Below are 20,590 nucleotides of genomic sequence, written 5' to 3' on the forward strand. Positions count from 1 at the left end.
CAGAGGGGGACAACCCCAAGCCCCGGCGCAGGGCCCTTCTAAGCCAGCGCCTTCCTTTTGACGGGCTGAGCGGACGGGGCGGGTTCCCCTCCGCACTTTCACAGGAACCCCTTCCTATCGGGGGCCGTCTTCGGTCCTTCCGGGAGGCATGGACCGGGATTACCTCAGACGCTTGGGTGCTCCGGATCGTCTCAGAGGGCTACTCGCTCAACTTTGTGTCCTCGCCGCCGGACAGTCCCCCAAGTTTAGTCCCCTGCAACCGTTCGCAGCTACCGACCCTTATAACCGAAGCCAAAGCCCTCTTGAAGCTTCGGGCGGTCGAGCCGGTCCCCAAGGACCAGTGGGGTACGGGGTTTTACTCCCGCTACTTCTTGGTCCCAAAAAAGACCGGGGACCTGCGCCCCATACTGGACCTCAGGAAGCTCAACAAATTCCTGGCCCGGGAGAAGTTTCGAATGCTATCTCTCCCGGTTCTGTATCCCCTCTTGGAGGAAGGGGACTGGATGTGCTCCCTCGACCTGAAGGAAGCATACACCCATGTTCCGGTGCACCCCGCCTGTCGAAGATTCTTACGATTCCAGGTGGGGGACCTCCACCTCCAGTACAGGGTACTGCCCTTCGGCCTAGCCGCGTCCCCACGAGTATTCACGAAGTGCATGGTGGTGGTTGCAGCAGCCCTCAGGTCGCGTGGACTTCACGTGTTCCCTTACCTGGACGATTGGCTCATCAAAGCCCCGACCAGGGAGGGGGTTATCTCAGCGACCCGACAGTCTATTGCCTTCCTGCAAACCCTCGGGTTCGAAATAAACTTTCCAAAGTCTCAGTTGAGGCCGTCGCAGTCTCTTCAATTCATAGGTGCGGTGCTGGACACGGTGCGCCTACGCTCCTACCTGCCGACCCAGCGGTTGGAAGCCCTGGTACGGATGAGCCACCAGGTCTCTCAACTGTCGAAGGTGTCGGCCAAGCGCATGATGATGCTGCTGGGCCATATGGCCTCGACGGTACATGTCACGCCGTTTGCGAGACTACATCTGAGGATCCCTCAGTGGACCCTCGCGTCCCAGTGGCGTCAGGAGTGCGACCCGGTGTCTCGCCTCATTTCGGTGACTCCGCCCTTGCGGAAATCGCTGCGTTGGTGGACAGACTCTTCAAATCTGTCCATGGGGCTATTGTTTCGCACTCCGCATTTTCGCAAGGTCCTGACCACGGACTCCTCGGAGTACGCGTGGGGAGCCCATCTCGACGGTCTTCGCACGCAGGGCCTGTGGTCGACAGAAGACCGTCAGTGTCACATCAACGTGCTAGAGCTGCGAGCCATCTTCCTAGCACTTCGAGCCTTCGTTCACATATTGCAGGACCAGGTGGTCCTCGTCCGCACGGACAATCAGGTGGCAATGTATTATGTGAACAAGCAGGGAGGAACGGGGTCATGGCCCCTCTGCTCCGAAGCTCTTCGCCTCTGGGAGTGGGCGGCCTCCCGGAACATCTTCCTCCGGGCGGTCTACATCCAAGGAGAACGGAATTGCCTGGCGGACAAACTCAGTCGACTTCTGCAACCGCACGAGTGGACTCTACACTCAGCAGTTCTACGCGAGGTCTTCGCTCGCTGGGGAACGCCACAGGTGGATCTGTTTGCCTCTCCGGAGACACACAAACTACCACTATATTGTTCTCGGATGTACTCGCAGGACCGTCTGGAAGCGGATGCCTTCCTACTCGACTGGGAAGGGAGGTTCCTGTATGCATTCCCTCCGTTCCCTCTGATCATGCGAACGTTGGTACACCTAAAATCGTCCACGGCCACGATGATTCTCATAGCACCTCGGTGGCCGCGTCAGCACTGGTTCTCCCTGCTGCTCCAGCTCAGTGCCAGAGAGCCTCTTCCCCTGCCTGTCTCTCCTTCTCTGCTGTCTCAGAGTCAAGGATCCATGTTACATCCCAATCTGCAGTCATTGCACCTGACAGCCTGGTTTCTTGTTCCCTGACTCCTCCGGACCTGTCTCAATCGGTGAAGGAGGTGTTGGAAGCCTCCCGCAAGATCTCGACGAGGCTTTGCTATGCGCAGAAATGGACCAGGTTTTCCACCTGGTGCTCGTCTTCTCACCTGGATCCGGTATCAGTTCCGGTATCCTCGGTTTTAGAATATTTGTTTCATTTGTCGCGCTCCGGCCTGAAAACCACTTCGGTGCGGGTTCATCTCAGTGCGATTTCCGCTTTCCACCAACCTCTGGAGGGACGCCCTCTGTCAGTCCATCCCTTGGTGACACGCTTCATGAAAGGGTTACTCAGGGTTTGTCCCCCTCTTAAGCCTCCGTCTGTCGTGTGGAATTTGAATGTGGTTCTGGCTCAACTGATGAAACCCCCGTTTGAGCCACTCAACAAGTCCCTCTTGAAATTTCTGACTTGGAAGGCGGTGTTTCTAATTGCCCTCACCTCCGCCAGACGGATCGGGGAGTTGCAAGCCTTGGTTGCGGACCCCCCTTTCACTGTCTTCCATCACGACAAGGTGGTTCTCCGCACCCATCCTAAGTTTTTACCTAAAGTTGTTTCTGACTTCCACCTCAATCAGTCCATTGTCCTTCCTGTGTTCTTCCCGAAGCCCCACTCCCATCCTGGCGAGACGGCGCTTCACACGCTTGACTGTAAGAGGGCGTTGGCATTCTATCTTCAACGCACCAGGCCTCATCGGAAGGTTCCTCAATTGTTTTTGTCCTTCGATCCCAATCGATTAGGGCATCCAGTTTCCAAGCGCACTCTGTCTAACTGGTTGGCCGCTTGCATTTCCTTTTGCTACGCTCAGGCTGGCCTTCCTCCCCCGGGTCGAGTCACGGGGCACAAGGTCCGAGCGATGGCAGCTTCGATAGCTTTCCTCCGATCCACTCCGATGGAGGACATATGTAAGGCTGCCACTTGGTCTTCGGTTCATACATTCACCTCTCATTACTGTCTGGACACTTTATCCAGAAGTGACGGCCGGTTTGGCCAGTCAGTATTGCAAAATCTGTTTTCCTAAATTGCCATCCTCCCACCTGCCCCTTTTTGGTTAGCTTGGAGGTCACCCACATGTGAGAATATCATGCCTGCTTGTCCTGGGATAAAGCACAGTTACTTACCGTAACAGGTGTTATCCAGGGACAGCAGGCATATATTCTCACAACCCGCCCGCCTCCCCGGGGATGGCTTCCTTGCTAGTTATGGAACTGAGGACCACGAGGTGGGATGCGCCCTCTAGTGGGCAAGAAGGCACGCACATGCGTGGTGCAGTGTGCAAACTTGAAACTTTAATCAAGTTTGCTTGAAAAGCTGTCCGCGCCGGGGCTCCGTAGATGACGTCACCCACATGTGAGAATATATGCCTGCTGTCCCTGGATAACACCTGTTACGGTAAGTAACTGTGCTTTACTTACCCGTAATGGGTGTTATCCTGGGACAACAGGCAGATATTTTCACATGTGGGTGACATCCAGAGCCCGGTACGGACTAGAGAGTTGCGCGGGGACAAAAATCCCACCCGTCCCCGCCAAAATCCCACCTGTCCCCATGAGAAATCCCTCCGTCCCTGCGAGGAATCCCACCCATCCCTAGAAATTTCAGAAATAGTTATTTCATTTAATTATGCTACTTAATTAAAGGCTCTGATAGAGACTCATTTACAAATAATCAAAGAAACTTTATTAATTTGGAAATATTAATTGGGAAGAATACATACTTTGTAAATGGGTTTCTACCAGAGCCTCTAATGTAAACATAAAATATAAATACTCAGCTGATGAGAACCCCCAAGCTGTCAGCTGAAGATTTCCTTTGCAGTTGGCCGGGGGTCCCTTTTGCCAAGCTTGGCAGGCAGCAGTAGCGTCCCCGAGTCACAGGTTCTGGCACCTCAGTGACTCATGGATATTGCCAGCGACTGCTGTGCTTGGTGGAGGGGAGTTCTGGCCGTCTCTAGAGGAGGTCCTCTGCTGGCGGTGCTTGGGGATACCCACCAGTCACAGCAAGGTCCAGCAAGTACTTCAACACTGTAGAAATAAAACCAGAAATTTTGTAAAACTGCTTAGCTGAATTGACCATCTCATCTGGAATGATTCTCTAAGCCACACATGTCAAACACAAGGCCCGCAGGCCAAATCCAGCCCACCTGGCCGTTTTATGCGGCCCGCAGTGACCGTGCAGCAGCCCCAGTCAAGAAAAAGTTTGCATGCTTGCCCGCTGTAGAGCCTGTTGCAAGCTGGGTGTGGGGAGACCAATACCAGCTCCCCATTGGATGCCTCATGGTGGTATGGCAGACACATCATCGCTCTCTGCTGATTCCATTGGTTGGGTTGGTTATAAGGAGAAGGTGGCGGAAGCAATAGGCTTAATTTTGAGAAATGCTAGATCTACAAGTGCTGATTGAGGAACTTTCCGCGAGTGAGGGAAAGATAATGAATGCTGCTACCTAGCAACCGCACGCATCACATTATGCAACGCTATACCAAGTCCTGGGGGATCGTTGACTACAGAGCATGGCATCAACTATCCTGCATGGGCAAACTGCTGGGGGCATCAGGAGCTGGTGGTGAACGGAAGTCAGAAGCTACAGTGGGAGTGTGGGGCCCGGGATGGGGATAGACTGCTCTAAGCACCTCAAACGGCTCTTGCCCCGGCAGCACAATGACTTTTCCAAAAGGCACATTGGGCCCACAAACAAGGAGAAGTTGGAGATGATGCGCACCTTAGGGTTGGAGGTTAAGTCAGAAGGGGAAGTGGTAGTGTAGCATTACTTCTGGTTTAAACTAAAAAAAATATTTCCGGGGGGCGTGGCTTGGAGACGAAGGAAAATGGTCGGGTGACTGAACTGCTCCGTGAAAAAGGCTCAAATAAGTAAAATATAGCTTCAGAAAAATAGTTGAAATTAATTAAAAAGACGAGGATCAACAGCATAATGGCATCGGGTAAGCTGACAAAAGCTAACTCAGCGGGAGGAAGTAATAAACGATCAAAAATGGAGCCGATAGCCCCCTCTAAAGTTCCGTTGCCAACGGAAGATGCAGAAGACATTGACATCGTTAAGGAACATCGGCAGATAAAGGAAATAGTCTTACAAAGTGCAAAGAATATCCAGGAAGTTAAAGAAGAGCTGGCAGGTCTTAAATTAAGTTTGAAGGTGGTAGACATTAAAGTGGAGCAATTAGACAAGAGAGTGGAAAAAACGGAAACGGAAATAGCTCAGTGCAAGAAAGACTGTAAAGAAATAGAAATATTAAAGAGGGATCTTGAGGATTGTTCCAATCGCGAAAGAAGAAATAATTTAAGGCTGATTGGGGGTCCCGGAAGAGGTAGAAAAAAATAATCCTATTGCCTTTCTTGAGCAGTTTCTACCAAAAATTCTACCTCTGACAGTTAAATTTCCTCTACAAATAGAAAGGGCGCACAGGGTCCCGACTAAAAGATTTGATAATCAAAAGGGTCCGTGTCCTTTAATTTGTAAGCTGCTCTGTTATCAGCAGGTGGAGGAAATTATAAGACTGGCAAAAGAAAATAAGACCTTGAAGTGCCAGGATTCAAAAATATATATAGTGCCAGATTTTGCAAAAGCAACGGCTCAAAAAAGGAAAAAATTGCTTGAATTGAGACCGCAGCTTAGAGCGAATGGAGCAAGGTACGGTCTAATGTACCCAGCTATTATGAGGGTCACTTTTGCAAATAAAACTTCAAACTTTGATGATCCTTTGAAATTAATTCTTAGAGCAATGTGAACAGCCTATGAATACATAAACTGAGACTATAATTTAACAGAAGAATTGGAGTAAGAAATACTTTGATTCTGAGATGTTTTTTTTTTTTTCCTCTCTTCATTTGATTTTTTATTTGTTTTGGTTGGTTTCTGATATAGAATATTTTGTGGAGATTTGGACTTTGGTAGTTACAGTTAAAAATGGAACTGTTTTGAATTGCTGATGGAACTGATTGGAAGGATGTGGATGCAAGGATTCTATGATTACATCATTCCACATGCTATGAATCTCTGAGATATTAATGTGAATGAACATTCTGATGTCTCTGCTTGAGGTGGATATAAAAGTTAAATATAAACTAAGTGTGACTGGCTCTAATTGTTTAAATTAGGCTCCCTACAGAAGTTAGGGCAGTTTTAAGTAACATTTCCAGCCCTTTATCCGATATTGATGATACAGGCAATAAGCAGCAATTTATAGGATCCTGCTATAGACTCTTTTTGAAGTGCTGGAATATACTGATGTCAGCTTTTTAACATTCTTGACACTTTAGAATTGAATGTAGTCCAGCTGAGGTCAAAGAGCACTTTATGTTAAATGGAAACACTAATGGCTTCAAAGATTAAGGAAAGGGCGGTAGATGATGGAGATTTCCTTAAGTGCACAGGACACTTTACAGGAAAAGAGGTGGTTTAAACAGAAAAAGAATTGTATTGGATGATTACTTGGACTGGGCTAAAAAAGGAAAATAATTTGGAAATATGAAGGGGACAGAAGCCTGATTGCAGATAAATCCAAATTCTAAAGAGAATATAAACTTATTCTAAAAGAATGCAAGTTGTTTGGAAAAAGAAGTGACTTGGAAGAAGTGAAAGAAAGATCAAAGAAAGTATGAGATGTAAAGGATAAAGCAGTATCTGAGCAGGATTTAAGAATAATTTCACTTTGAATTGACTGTAAAGCAAAGAATATCAGACTTCTTTTGGATTGAATCTTCGGTGTATGAATGACTCTGTAGAAGCATAGATGACAATTTAAATCGGATCTTCAGAAATGGACTGAAAGCTTTCTATTTAAAGGATGGTTGAAAAATAATTAAGTTTTGTCTGCTGTGCAAGGGATGTTAACTTCCAAGGTATCGGTATCTAAAAGGAAAATATTAATGCAGCAATTCATGCGTATCCGCTTGTAATTTCTTATGCACTTTATCTGCAAATAAATATGTGAAATATACTTTATCAGCAATGGTAGGGTATAGTACATATTTAATTTTGAGATATTAAATATATGTGAATGCATGGAAAAGGGAGGGCAGAACTGAAAAGTGTGGTTGGATTTATTCAGACTTTTATATGACTATAATATATTAAAAGGACTGAAACTGTTTAGGGATTCTATGAAAAAAGGGAATGAACGCTAAAAATGGATGCATAAATGGTGATGAATTAGTTAAAACAAGCAGCTGATATAAGGACATGAAGAATTGAAGAGATGGAGAGAAGCTGAATATGCTTGGAGAGTTTTTCTACAAAAAGCGGAAGATTGATGAAATTGTTTATTTATGATATATAATGATATATTTTAATATTACTTTAATGTTTAAGTATAAGAAGGTGATTTTAGATTAATTATAGGGGGTATGCAATTAGAAAATTGAATAATAATTTATTAACATGTAATTGTTTTCACAGGAATACAATATAATATTGATTTATTTATTTGTAGTAAATTCGATTTAATATTAAAAGATATTGGTATAAGAAAATGTATTTGTTGGGCATGTGAGGGAAAGATTCTGAATTTATAGGTGTTTTATAATTAAGGGTAGGTGGGAGAGGGAGAAAGGGAAAGGGAAAGGAAGAGAAAATAGAGGGGAAAAGGAGGGAGGGGAGTGAGGGAGGAAGAAGAGAATGGAATGAGGAAAAAAGGGGGAATAAGGGGGAAAAAAAGGGAAGGAGAAAAAAGAAAAAAAAAAAAAAGAAATTTGAACTTAATAGATTATTTGAATGATATTATATTATATAATGTAGCTTATTAGGATTTATAAATGATGTATATGGCAGAGCCTGAAGGGAGCTTTTTGCCACCTGATTATATATGAGCGTTTCCAAGTTTGCATTATTAATTGGGGGGGAGGGGAGGGAGTAGGGAGGGGTATGGGAGGAAGAGAAGTTGGTATATTATTTATTAAAGATTTTGTGAATTGGGGGAAATATGTTGATAGAGAGATAGGGAAGTTTTTTTGGGGGGACCGAGATAATTTAAAATATGGATATAAGGAAAAGGAGTATACAGTGGTGCCTCACACAACGAACTTAATTGGTTCCAGGAGCAAGTTTGTTATGCGAAAAGTTCGTTATGTGAAACGCGTTTTCCCATAACAATACATGTTAAAAAAAATAATTCGTTCTGTAGTATAAAATATGTTAAGATGACATAAAAAAAGATAAATTTTTTGTTATTATTTTTATTTAGATACATCTAAAAACATAATTGTTTTTTAAAACAACACATCACCTTTCACCTGCCTGTCCTTAATCCAAATTGCTAATAGCCTCTCCATTTCCTCGTGGATTGAAGACCTATGTTTTTCATGAAATAGTTTTGATACTCCTTTGGCTACTTTGGCTGATTTGATTGCATCCTTATTTGTCAAAATGGTGAAAATGGTGGTTTTGCTGAGGCCAAACTCTTTGACGAGGTCCCACTGTTTTACCCCACATTCACTCCTTCTAATTATTTCCCGTTTCATTTCAACAGAAATCACCTTCCTGCTTTAAACAATAATTTTACAGTGAGAGAGGGCAGAGTCTCAGCGGCAAAAACTGGGACTTAACTGTTCATTTTTTTTTTTTTTTCTAGCATCGGGGAAGTGGCGAGAGTAGCTCCGCCCCCCCCAACGCATCAGCAGTAGGCGCCGGGCCCCTGCGAGCCGACGGTCCGCCACTGCACAGGGAGCCAGGCGGAGAGAGGGCAGTTAAGCGCAGTGCCTGTGCGGAAGGATGCAGCTCGGGCGACTTCGTTGTGTGAAACGAAGTTCGTTGTAGGAAGCAAGACATGAAGTTCGTTGTGCGCAGCGTCCGCTGTGCGAGGCGTTCGTTATGCGAGGCACCACTGTAATATGATATTGAAGTGGAGATTCTTAGATATTAAATTTTTATTTGTGTAATGACTTTCAAAATATTCTCTTTAAATGTTAATGGCCTGAATCACCCGGTAAAAAGGAAAAAGGTACTGTCATATATCAAACAACAGAATATAGATATATGTTTTCTGCAGGAGATACATTTGTCTGGGATAGGGTCTATGAAGCTGTCAGATAATTGGATAAAACAATGTTTATTTGCACCAGCGATAAAAAAAGAAGGCAGGAGTAGCAATATTGATAAACAAAAAATGTCCAGCAACTTTTAATTTGGTTAGGGCAGATCCTCTAGGAAGGTGGGTACTTGTTGACATGAGCATGGGCAATAATACAATGGCGTTGTTAAATGTATATGCCCCTAATTCGAATCAAAGTGAATTCTTTAAATCTCTACAACAATTAATTTTACCACTGGCTACTACTAATTTAGTGGTGGCTGGGGACTTCAATGCTGTTATAGATCCAATAATGGATAAAAAACCAAGTAGAATTATGAAATCAATGGGGTTAGATAATTTGATACAATCATGTAATTTAAAAGATACATGGCGTATTCTTCATTTTAATGATCGGGAATTTACATTTTGTTCACATGTTCATCAATCATTTTCAAGAATTAATTACTGTATTTTCACGCATATAACGCGTGCGTTATACACGATTTTTACAAACCGTGCATAACCTTGCGCGTTATACAAAAATTTTTTTACATAGTTTCCCCCCCCCCCCGACGTCCGATTCACCCCCCCGCAGGAACGCTCGCACCCCCACCCCGAAGGACCACTCGCACGCACTCCCACCCGCACCCCCACCCTGAAGGACCGCTCGCACCCCTACAGCCTCCCGACCCCCCCATCATGTAGAAGCTCCTACCGGTGTCCTGCTGCTTCCTCTTGGCGGTCCCGGCCCTTCTGTGAGCCCTGCGCTGCTTCCTCTTCCGGTGGTCCCGCCCTTTCTCTGACGTCAAGCCCTCTTGCCCCGCCGACTCCCCGACACGATCGGGGCAAGAGGGAGCTCAAGCCCTCTTGCCCCAGCCAACCGCGGCACCCCCGACATGATCGGGGCAAGAGGGAGCTCAAGCCCTCTTGCCCCCCCCCCCCCGACATGATCGGGGCAAAAGGGAGCCCAAGCCCTCTTGCCCCGCCGACTCCCCAACAATATCGGGCCAAGAGGGAGCCCAAGCCCTCCTGGCTCTGGCGACCCCCCCCCCCGCTAGTTGTTTGGGCCAGGAGGGAGCCCAAACCCTCCTGGCCATGGCGACCCCCTACCCCCACCCCGCACTACATTACGGGCAGGAGGGAACCCAGGCCCTCCTGCTCTCGACGCAAACCCCCTCCCACCCAATGACCGCCCCACCCAAGAACCTTCGACCGCCCCCCAGCCGACCCCCACGACACCCCCACCCCCCTTCCCCGTACCTTTGTGTAGTTGGCCGGACAGACGGGAGCCAAACCCGCCTGTCCGGCAGGCAGCCAACGATGGAATGAGGCCGGATTGGCCCATCCATCCCAAAGCTCCGCCTACTGGTGGGGCCTAAGGCACCTGGGCCAATCAGAATAGGCCCGGGAGCCTTAGGTCCCTCTTGGGGGCAGGGCCTTAGGCACATGATGTGCCTCAGGCCCCGCCCCCAGGAGGAACCTAAGGCTCCCGGGCCTATTCTGATTGGCCCAGGCGCCTTAGGCCCCACCAGTAGGCGGAGCTTTGGGACGGATGGGCCAATCCGGCCTCATTCCGTCGTTGGCTGCCTGCCGGACAGGCGGGTTTGGCTCCCGTCTGTCCGGCCAACTACACAAAGGTACGGGGAAGGGGGGTGGGGGGGTCGTGGGGGTCAGCCGGGGGGGCGGTCGGAGGTTCTTGGGGGGGGGGGGCGGGGGTTGGGGGGGGGGGGGGTTTGCGTCGAGGGCAGGAGGGCCTGGGATCCCTCCTGCCTGTAATGTAGTGCGGGTTGGGGGTCGCCGTGGCCAGGAGGGTTTGGGCTCCCTCCTGGCCCGAACAACTAACGGGGGGGGGGGGGGAGGGTGTCGCCAGGGCCAGGAGGACTTGGGCTCCCTCCTGGCCCGAACAACTAGCGAGGGTGGGGGGAGGTCGCCAGAGCCAGGAGGGCTTGAGCTCCCTCCTGGTCCGATATTGTCGGGGAGTTGGGGAGTCGGCGGGGCAAGAGGGCTTGGGCTCCCTTTTGCCCCGATCGTGTTGGGGGTGCCGCGGTTGGCTGGGGCAAGAGGGCTTGAGCTCCCTCTTTCCCCGATCGTGTCGGGGAGTCGGCGGGGCAAGAGGGCTTGACATCAGACTGAGGGGCATTTTTTTTTTTAAGGGAATCTGTACTTAAGTTTCTATAAAACTTGTTCTCTGAACTAAACAGCCTTTCTGTCCTGACTGAGAAAATCTGCATGGACATTGTTCAAGCTGGCAATGTGGGAAGCAAAGATGTCCCAAAGATGAGCCTCTGCCCATTCCATGAGCAGAGAGATCTCCAGAGCCACCAGATGATTCTTGGTGCCCCCCTGACGATTGACATAGGCCACCGCTGTAGCACCGTCTGATAGAACTCAAACTGACTTGCCTTCCAGCAAGGATTGGAATTCTACCAATGCTAGCCAAATGGCTCTGGACTCCAGAACACTGTTTGGCCAGGACGCCTTCACCGGTGACCAGCAGACCTGAGCCGAGCAACCGAGAGACTGAGCTCCCCCACAGAGGAGACTGGCGTCTGTGAGAAGCACTGTCCTCTGGGGCTGATAGAGACTCACTCTCTAAACCAGATTGGAAGACTGGAGCCACCAGCGCAGGCTGCGATGAACTAATCCCTGAAGTGGGACTGGACAGTCCACTTTGTGAATCTGTGGTGACCACTGCCGAAGACGCGCATACTGAAGAAGAGGACGCATGTGAACCCAAACACACCAGACCACTTCCAAGGAGACCGCCATGGACCCCAAGACCTGCAGAAAGTCTTGCGCCAGCAGACATTGGCAATCTATCGGAGAGCAAATCTGCATCTGCAATTTGCACACCATGGCCTCTGGAACAAAAACTCCCCAAGCTGGTATCAAAAAGAACGCCGAGCTACTCAGCACTAAGACAGAGTCAACCGGCCTTTGGACAGGTTGACCACCCAGCCCAGGGGCTGCAGAAAACTCCACCACCCGAGCCCTCTCCTGCAAAGACTTTGCTCTAATCAACCAATCGTCCAGATAGGGATGCACCAGAATGCCCTCCGTACGCAAGACCACTGCCCCCACTACCATAATCTTGGTGAAGGTGAGTGGTGCCTTAGCTAGACAAAAGGGAAGCGCACAAAACTGATAATGCTCTCCCAAAATCGCAAAAGGAATCATGATCGGAGGCCCGAATGGGAACATGCAGATATGCCTCAGTCGGATCAAGAAAAGTCAAAAATTCCCCAGGTTGAACCGCCCTTGGTATGTCTAATTTTATCAGGGTGCCCTTAAGTCAAAATAAATACCTAACAATTCCCTCCCCCCATAGTCTGGCATCTCTCCCTCTCCCCCCCTCAATCTGGCATCTCTCTCCCCAAACTCTCCTTCCCTTCCCTGTTATCTGCCATCTCTCTCTCTCCTCTACCTTCCCTGGCATCTGTCTCCTCCCTCCCCCCCCCCCCAATTTGGCAGTTTTCTCACTTAACCTTCCCAATCAGTTGTGGCATTTCTCTCCCCACAGGATCCAGTACCTCTTTCTTCTCCACCTTTGAGCCACTGGCAGCTTAAACACATTACCTTCAGTGGCCCTGGAAGCTTTCCTCTCTGCTTCAACTTCCTGTTCCCGCAGAAGCAGGAAGCTGCAGCAAAGGGAAAGCTTCTTGGTCATTGAAGGCAGTGCATTCAAGCTACAGGCAGCCCAAAGATTGTAAGCTGCAGCATGGGGAAGGGAGCGAGGTTTACTGCTGGGGGGAAGGGCTGGGGAAAGGGAGGTGGGGTGCCAGACTAGCAGCTCGATCATGTCTTCGCCACAGCACCCCTGTGAGTTTGCAGTTTCACCCCAGGGCACTGAGGAGCACCATCTGGGAAACAGTGAATTTAGAATATCTTAATAGTTTCCCATGTCTCATCACTTAAATTTGTAATATTTGCTTTGACAGTGTATATTTGTAAATAACTTTCAAGACTTACTTTGTTCATTAGGTCGATGCAAAACAACATAGTGTGTGAAATCATTGTTATTTAACTTCATTCAAACTATTTAAATTTCCTAATTCATTTGTGTCTTAAAACTTGCTTCACTGTATTGAACCAGATATGCATGCATCCTCAAAGGTTCTTACCGAGGGAATGAAGACCTCTCTCTTTCCAGGTATTCTCCCAGTGCCTTCTGGATCTTCCCAAGCAAATCTGCTAACCTCTCAAGTGATCTCTGAACACCCTGAATGTTAAGAACATCCATCACCAGAGGAGATTTGGATACCTTTTTCATGAGGGCCAAGAACTCTGTACTGATGCTGAAAGCCAAAATATTTTTGCACACTTTTACTTACAACCAAATAGGGAAACAGTAATATAAATCTTTTGTTATTCAACTTCCATGTCATGCAAGATTTAAAAGTTCAACACATACCTTTGGAACCTGTGAGTTTCAACTGGCAGTAGATGCTTAATGTCAGCACTGCCACTGAAAATACCCTCAAGATATACCCATCGTCTCTGAACATCAATCCACACATCAAAAAGTGCCATGATTCGATTTAATTTGTCTTCCCAACTAAGGGCATCTTCTTCAAAGACCTACGAAAGAATTTAGAGTATATAGTACTGAATGACGAGGAAGATAAAATAGGCATCTCAGAGACCTGGTGGAAGGAGTACAATCAATGGGACACTGTATGGATGGGATGCAAACATACCAGGATATAATCTTTTTAGGAAGGAGAGAGATGGTCAAAAAGGTGGAGGAGTAGCTCTCTATGTTGGTCAAAGTGAGCTATTACCCATCAGTGAGTCTGTACTGGTCTGGAGAAGTGATAAAGAATGGCACTATGTTTCACATCTATTTTTCTCCATATGAGCTTCGTCAAAAATTCCAAGAGAAGGAGGGTACCCTTATGCATGTGACAAATTATCCTAACATTGTACAGTATTGACTCAAGACTTTGGGGTACTTGAGCAGCTTTTAAGACAGCCAATTATATGATTTATTTTGGAAATTTTGCTTGACAAGTTGGAAGGACAGGGAGTCCAAGGTAGGAGAGGAAAGAAAATTAAGGAAAGCCTGTGTATTGGGTAAAAAGTGCATTTTTCAATATTGATTATTGACTGAGGAACCACCATACTGGCATTGGAGGAATCATTTGCATGTTATGATGCTATTAGAGAAACAGGACGTAGAATGTTTCTTAAATAAAAAAATCAAATCAATAGACTGCAAAGAGCTTTTAGCATCCATCACAAAACCTAAAAATACAATCAGTAAAGATACAAATTAAAATCAACTACTGGTATGTTAGCATCCTACAAGTCAACCAATACTGTAAAATGAGAAAAAATAAAATGCTATTAATATACAAATTTTTCCAAGCTTGATAAGCGATTTAATCAAATTTTAAATAAAACTTGACATGAAGTTACAGGTAAGTAAGCAGAGTAACCTCGGGACAAACTTTCATGGAAAGGTGGTGTAGAAGTTTGGAATGCCCTCCCTGGGCAGATTGTAGGGACAAAACCGAACAGTGGCAGAATTTAAAAAGGTGTAGATCAGAGAATTGCTATATAGCAAAAGGATGCAATCTAAGCAAAACTAAAATGATCTTCACACTTCAAAACAGTGTATGTAACCTGCAATGAGCAGCAGGTACAATTTTAGTCACCTTACTAGGCAGACCAGCTGGACTATACTGGTTTTGTCATTTACCGGTAATATACTAAACTTTTCCCTGAAATCCAGCATGTTGATAAACAAACCAACTTCTACAATAACTAAGACCACAAAATTATAACATTCTATTGAATATTTCTACGCTACAATCTGAAGAGGCACTGGGGCATTTAAGAGCCCAGGTATCTAGAATCCCAACTTAGGGGAAATTAATATAGGAAGAAGAATATCTACCCACAGAGTCTCAAAGAATTGCATTATTAGTTTAAACTGGTAACAAATGTAGAAAAGAAAGTTCCTGCAGGGTAACAGGATAAAAAAATAAGTATATTTTGATCATGTATATTTTTATGTAACTCGCTTAGGCATTAAGCGAGGATGAAATTTTTAAAATAAATAACCTTATATGTGACAAGCTGAGCAGCAGCATTCTGAATAAGCTGCAAAAGTTTAAGAAAGTCTAGAAATACAATTTGTTATAGCACATTAAAATAATCCAGGGGTGTAAGAATCCAAGACTGCAGAACAGTTCTACTGTAAAGGGTCTAACAATGATAGGCTCAAATATATAAGAAATATTTGGAATCTAAAATGATAGGCAAACATGAATTTTTTTTAATTTGCTATATACACACTACACTTCTGAAACAGCACGGACAGAAAGACAAGCACCTTTTTGACATTCTACAATACCTTGTAATATGGAGAGAGCTTCATTGCGGAAACACTGTTTATGTGCTCTTTAACTTTGTTGAAGAGGTCATCCCAGCCACGAATCAACCGACACTTGTTTTGATAATTGACTAAATCCAGTTCATAGGTATTCCACACTTCTCTGATCTTCAGAGGAAAAAGAACGAAGAAAATGGTCATTGTTACATAAGATACTAGTGTAAAAATATCCCAAGAATGTATGTGTTTATCTAATGATTTACATATGCACCACAGCATTATGAAACAGTTAAAATTATCTCACTACAAGGAAAGCTAATTAATCCATTTTAATTTCTACAGAGGACAATAAACTCAGCAAAATTCACCACACAATTTAATCCTTTTCACCTTCACTCCTCAAATCTATGTATTCCTTAGTGTGCCTAATAGCTAAATGAAAACACTGTCTTTGTAGCCTCAACTGTTTACTGAGCCATCAGAACCATAGAAGACATGAAAGCATACCCATGAACTTGGAAATCGATCTAGTCTTATTTATTTTTTCTGCATCAACCCCCCCTCATTAAATCAGAAAAGCCATCAATCGCCCAGAGCAGTTTTACAACAAATCGCCTCACATCAGATTAAAACCACATCAACTAATAAAAACACCATGATCCCAAAGCATCTTTAAAGCATTTATCTCATCTCCCCCTCATGTGTGCCAACCAGATTTGTCACCAAAATATTCTTTGAAGTAACTTTAAATACAAAGTCACACCTTTAAAAGTGAATGTAGAACATGGCTCATGGAATTCTTTCCAACCCCAATTCCTTTATTTATGTATTTGGGTGAATGCAAGTCTGCATTACATGTTGGTTGTTGGGTACACACTGTACACACACATGTTGGCAGTTTGCAGGGGGGGTGGTACTTGAGGATGGGGATACTAGAGAACAGGGAGAGGCAACTGCTATGTTTCACTGTACCTAGGTTTGAATTCTACAAGCTAGAACTCCTGGTCCCATAAAAATGAACTGAACCTTTTTTTGGATGGGGGGAGGGGGCAGCTTATTTCTCTGGATGCCCTGGTGCAATTTTGCCCATTTTGAACACTACTAGTTTTTCCTATATACCAAATTTCATTCCATTCCATTGCATTCCACCTCAAGGAACAGACATTCGACCAACCTCTGCAGGATTGAAAAACAAAACAGAATTGGAATAAAGTGCAAGATAAGAACTAAGCATACAGATATTACAGAAGAATCATTAGGTTGTACTAACCTGTTTTAAGAATTCTTCTAAAGCCATTTCTCCTTGAGCTACAAGCAGCACGTCTTTCACAATTGCTTCATTCTTCTGCAAATCCACATCCCATATTTGTCCCAAAGTCAGTTCAGAGACAACCCAGTTCACATGAAGCCTCTTCATCAGTTGTTTCCAGTGACGATCTTTAAGAGCTTCAGATTTCAGCTCAATCACCAACATATTTATCTAACATAAAAATGGCATATTGAAATGTGTAGCTTTCTAAAGAAAAGCCACAACTCTAAAATGCAAACCAAAAGACTTCTAAGTTGTAAAAATATTACATATACACAGATACCTTCATGTAACCTTTCAGCAATCTTTGAACATATTCATATGAAGCATACTGTCGTAAACGAGCAGGGAAATTTTTTAGCTGGTTCAGCAAGCCATCCAAGTTTTGCCGAAGCTAGAAAGAAAAAAAGTTTAAGTCAATATGAGTATTGAGTATTTAGACTTATAACCAAATTTCCATAAATACAAATGGAGAGGTTTATGTTAACTAACAATGTTTCATTGGATCTCTTAACATTTGCAGATTAACTATGATTTAGTCTTAAATCAATGGGAAAATACTGGAAGCAGGTTCTTCAGCTGTATTAACCCCCCCCAAAAAAAAGAACAAAAAACAACACACACACACAAGCTACACAGTAAAAAGCTAATGTAGTTTACAGCACTCAAGTATGATGCATAAAATTCCATTTTATAATAAACATTCCTCTTAGCTATTACACACTTGGACGATGATCAAAAAACATTACATTTATTTATTTTGAACAATTCTAAAAGATTTTAAGAATGGTATTTGCATTATACAAAAAAAAAAAAAAATGGTGAAAGAAACCTTACATTCTATTTTTTTCATAACTATTTATAAAATTCCTATCTCTGGACATTTATACAGTCCCTGGTTCTTAGGTGGATAAAAGCCAGATCAGGCTTGTGGGCGCTCCTGTGTTTCACTCTGGGGTTTAACGGCAGATGTGCAGCAGTGCTTTACCAGGGACACACTTTTACCATTTCCCAGCTCCAGCCAGGCTTTTTGACCTGGAGCTCAAGCCATCTGGGACCTCATACCACCAGATGGATTAGAGGGGACTATGCCAGAGGCTGCTGCCTCCCCCACTAACATGTTGTGCGGCATACAGACGGTACTCAGTCAGCTATCCAAAAATGGCCCATGGGAACTAAACAAGAGGTCAAACAATTTCAGGAATAGATTTTAGAGGTGGGGAACCCTGTCTTTAGCCCCAGAAACCTTTAAAACACACTTTTAGGGAGCTGCAAAGGGCTGAAACAGCAGCCAGAACTTCTGCCTCAGACAAGCTTGGAAACCCGAATAGCTTGTTTCTTTGGACTGCCCCTCAAACCAACCAGTCAGACTGAGACCTTAACCTTCACAGGAACCCACTCTCACCGGAACCTACACGGGAAATCAGGGGGAGGAAACGCAATCAGCACCTGATCCTGGTAAAAAGCTACACACAATGCTGTTGTATGCTTCCCAAGATAAAGCCCATTCTCTGGGATCCAGTCTACCAGCTGAGGAAATCTGCTTGCACATTGTCTACTCCTGCTACATGTGCCACCTAGATGGCCAACAGATAAACCTCCACCCAGTGGAACAGCATTTAAGCTTCCAGCTGTAGTGGAGCACTTTTGTTGCCTCCCTGCCAATTGATATAGGATACTGTGGTTGCATTGTCCAAGAAAACCCGCATTGCTTTGTCCTGCAATAAGCTTCCAAGGCCCACATCACCAGGTGGATGGCTCTCAGCTCCAACCAGTTGAACAACCACTTTCTCTGTGAAGGGGACCAATGCCCCTGCATAGATGACCTTCACAATGAGCTCCCCGGCTGATATCTGTTGTCGGGATCACCCACACAAGTGTGTGAAGCTGCACTCCCTGGGATAGAGACACTGGTTCCAGCCACTAGTTCAAAATAATGCACCTCTGTTGTCCAAGGTAGGGGCATCTGCAACATATCCATTTGCGGTGATCAGCGGGATTAGAGAGCGCATCATGGAGAAGGCATAAATGAGCCCTCGCCCAGGGGACCATGTCTAACATTGCCATCATTGATCCCAGCACTTGCAAGTAATGCTAAGCAGTCGGTGTCCTGAAACTACCTGATCTGACATGTGAGCTTTATTTTGCAAACTTTGGGGAGAAAAACTACTGTCCTTCGTGTTGAAAAGGACACCCAGATACTCCATGGACTGTTGGCTGCAGATTACTTTTTTCAGAAGTTTATGACCTAGCCCAGGCTCTGAAGCAGCTGAACCACGCATTCCACTGCTGTCCTTTCCTTGAATGCAGCTGGAGCTTGTATCAGCCAGTCGTCCAGGTATAGATGCACTTGTATGTCTTACTTGCAGAGGTGTGCTGTTGCTAATACTACAACCATCACCTTGGTGAGGTTTTGTGGTGCCCTGGCCAGTCCACAAGGAAGGGTCAAGAACCAGAAGTGGCGCTCCAGAACATGGAGCCTCAAGAACCTCCTGCAATCCAGGAAAATGGGGATATGCAGATAGGCCTCTCAAATCCAACGAGGCAAGAAACTCCCCCAGCGCCACGGAAGCGATGACAAACCTTACCATTTCCATGTGGAAATGCAGTATCTTGAGTGCCACATTGACAGATTTCAGATCCAGAATTGGCCTCCAGTCTTCTGAGTCTCATTTGGAAAAGATAAAGTATATGGAGTGAGTATCTGTCGGATTCTTCATCAGGGATGGTTTCTATGTTTGCTAGATCCAGTAGCCTCTTTACTGTCGCTCAGACTCGGACCGCCTTCTCTGGAGCAAGCCTTGCTCCCAAGGGAATGGATCTGTGAGCTCCCAGTTTGTTAATGCAGGCTGCCCAAGCAAGTGCCCTGCCAAGCAAGCTGCCTCTTGGCTAGACTACTGCTCTCAGTCTGTAGTTCTCTGCAGCCAGACATGTCCCAAAACTGGGAGGCCTCTGTGGAACCGAAAAGTCTCACAACTGAATTTAAAAAAATCCAGAGATTAAATGAAAAATAAAAACACAAGCAGAACATAGAGACTCCTACCATCTCATGTGTAGAGAGTAAAACTGAGGAGTTACAGGACAACCCAGAGTGAGGGGAGGCGGAGCACAAAAATGTAAATGAGGCTCTTGCGATTAGAAGTTCACTACCTATCTGTTCCAGAATGATGTACCTAGAGCACTAGACGTTTGAATTTATATATATTCTCATCAAGAGGAAAAATGAATATTGTATACTGCATTTTACTCATCTGTTATTGTTAGTGTATTTGGATGGGAGTGTTACAAATGTACCCAAAAAAGCTTTATTACATTAAGTTTAAACAACCCCTTTTCTGTAGGAAAATAAACCTTAGCCCATGAAAAGAATGATTAATTCACATAAAGCATATGCAAGTATATTTAATACATACATATCTTTACATTTTTACTTTCAATGTTTGTATATAGTGTATCAGTTTGCTTTGTAAACTGCTCTACGATAACCTACTGGACTGGTAAGACGCAATAGAAATTTTAAATAAAAATAAAGGAAAATTTCCAAAGGACATTGGAAATATACCTTGCGAGGCTGTACAGAAACCCATGGTTGCTCCTTCATTTGGTCTATCTGTTCCCAGACTTTGGAAAGCTCTGACCAGACTCCTTTAAGATCTTGCAGTTCTTCCAGAGCTATCTAGAAGGTTTCAGAAGTAGGAGAGGAATCAGTTAAAAAAAAAAAAAGTATACAATTACAGTTCCAGGATACCTGCTATTATTGCCCATCAAAAATAAGTGTTCACGAATTTTAATTTACACAGACATTGTGTATTGGTCATATTGGGCATCTTAACATAAGGGGAAACAGCAGTCAGATCCTAGCTGAAATGGAGCTCCACACTCGCCAACAGTTACAAAAACAGAACTAGTCAGAACTCAATAGATACA

The 20,590-nt window shown here is 45.1% G+C and overlaps 1 protein-coding gene across 1 annotated transcript in view; it reads right to left on the reverse strand.

Annotated features, from left to right (window-relative positions):
- Positions 1-20,590, reverse strand: part of DYNC1H1 (dynein cytoplasmic 1 heavy chain 1) — a 312,112-nt gene that overhangs the window by 231,079 nt on the left and 60,443 nt on the right. Inside the window, exons 18-23 of the mRNA XM_033953397.1 lie at positions 20,226-20,339; positions 16,947-17,057; positions 16,625-16,834; positions 15,376-15,522; positions 13,429-13,595; positions 13,139-13,312 (exon numbers count right to left, since the gene is read on the reverse strand). Coding sequence (XP_033809288.1) covers positions 13,139-13,312; positions 13,429-13,595; positions 15,376-15,522; positions 16,625-16,834; positions 16,947-17,057; positions 20,226-20,339 — 923 coding nt within the window. The remainder of the gene's footprint in view (positions 1-13,138; positions 13,313-13,428; positions 13,596-15,375; positions 15,523-16,624; positions 16,835-16,946; positions 17,058-20,225; positions 20,340-20,590) is intronic.

This window comes from Geotrypetes seraphini, chromosome 7, assembly GCF_902459505.1.
Source record: "Geotrypetes seraphini chromosome 7, aGeoSer1.1, whole genome shotgun sequence".
NCBI lineage: Eukaryota > Metazoa > Chordata > Amphibia > Gymnophiona > Dermophiidae > Geotrypetes > Geotrypetes seraphini.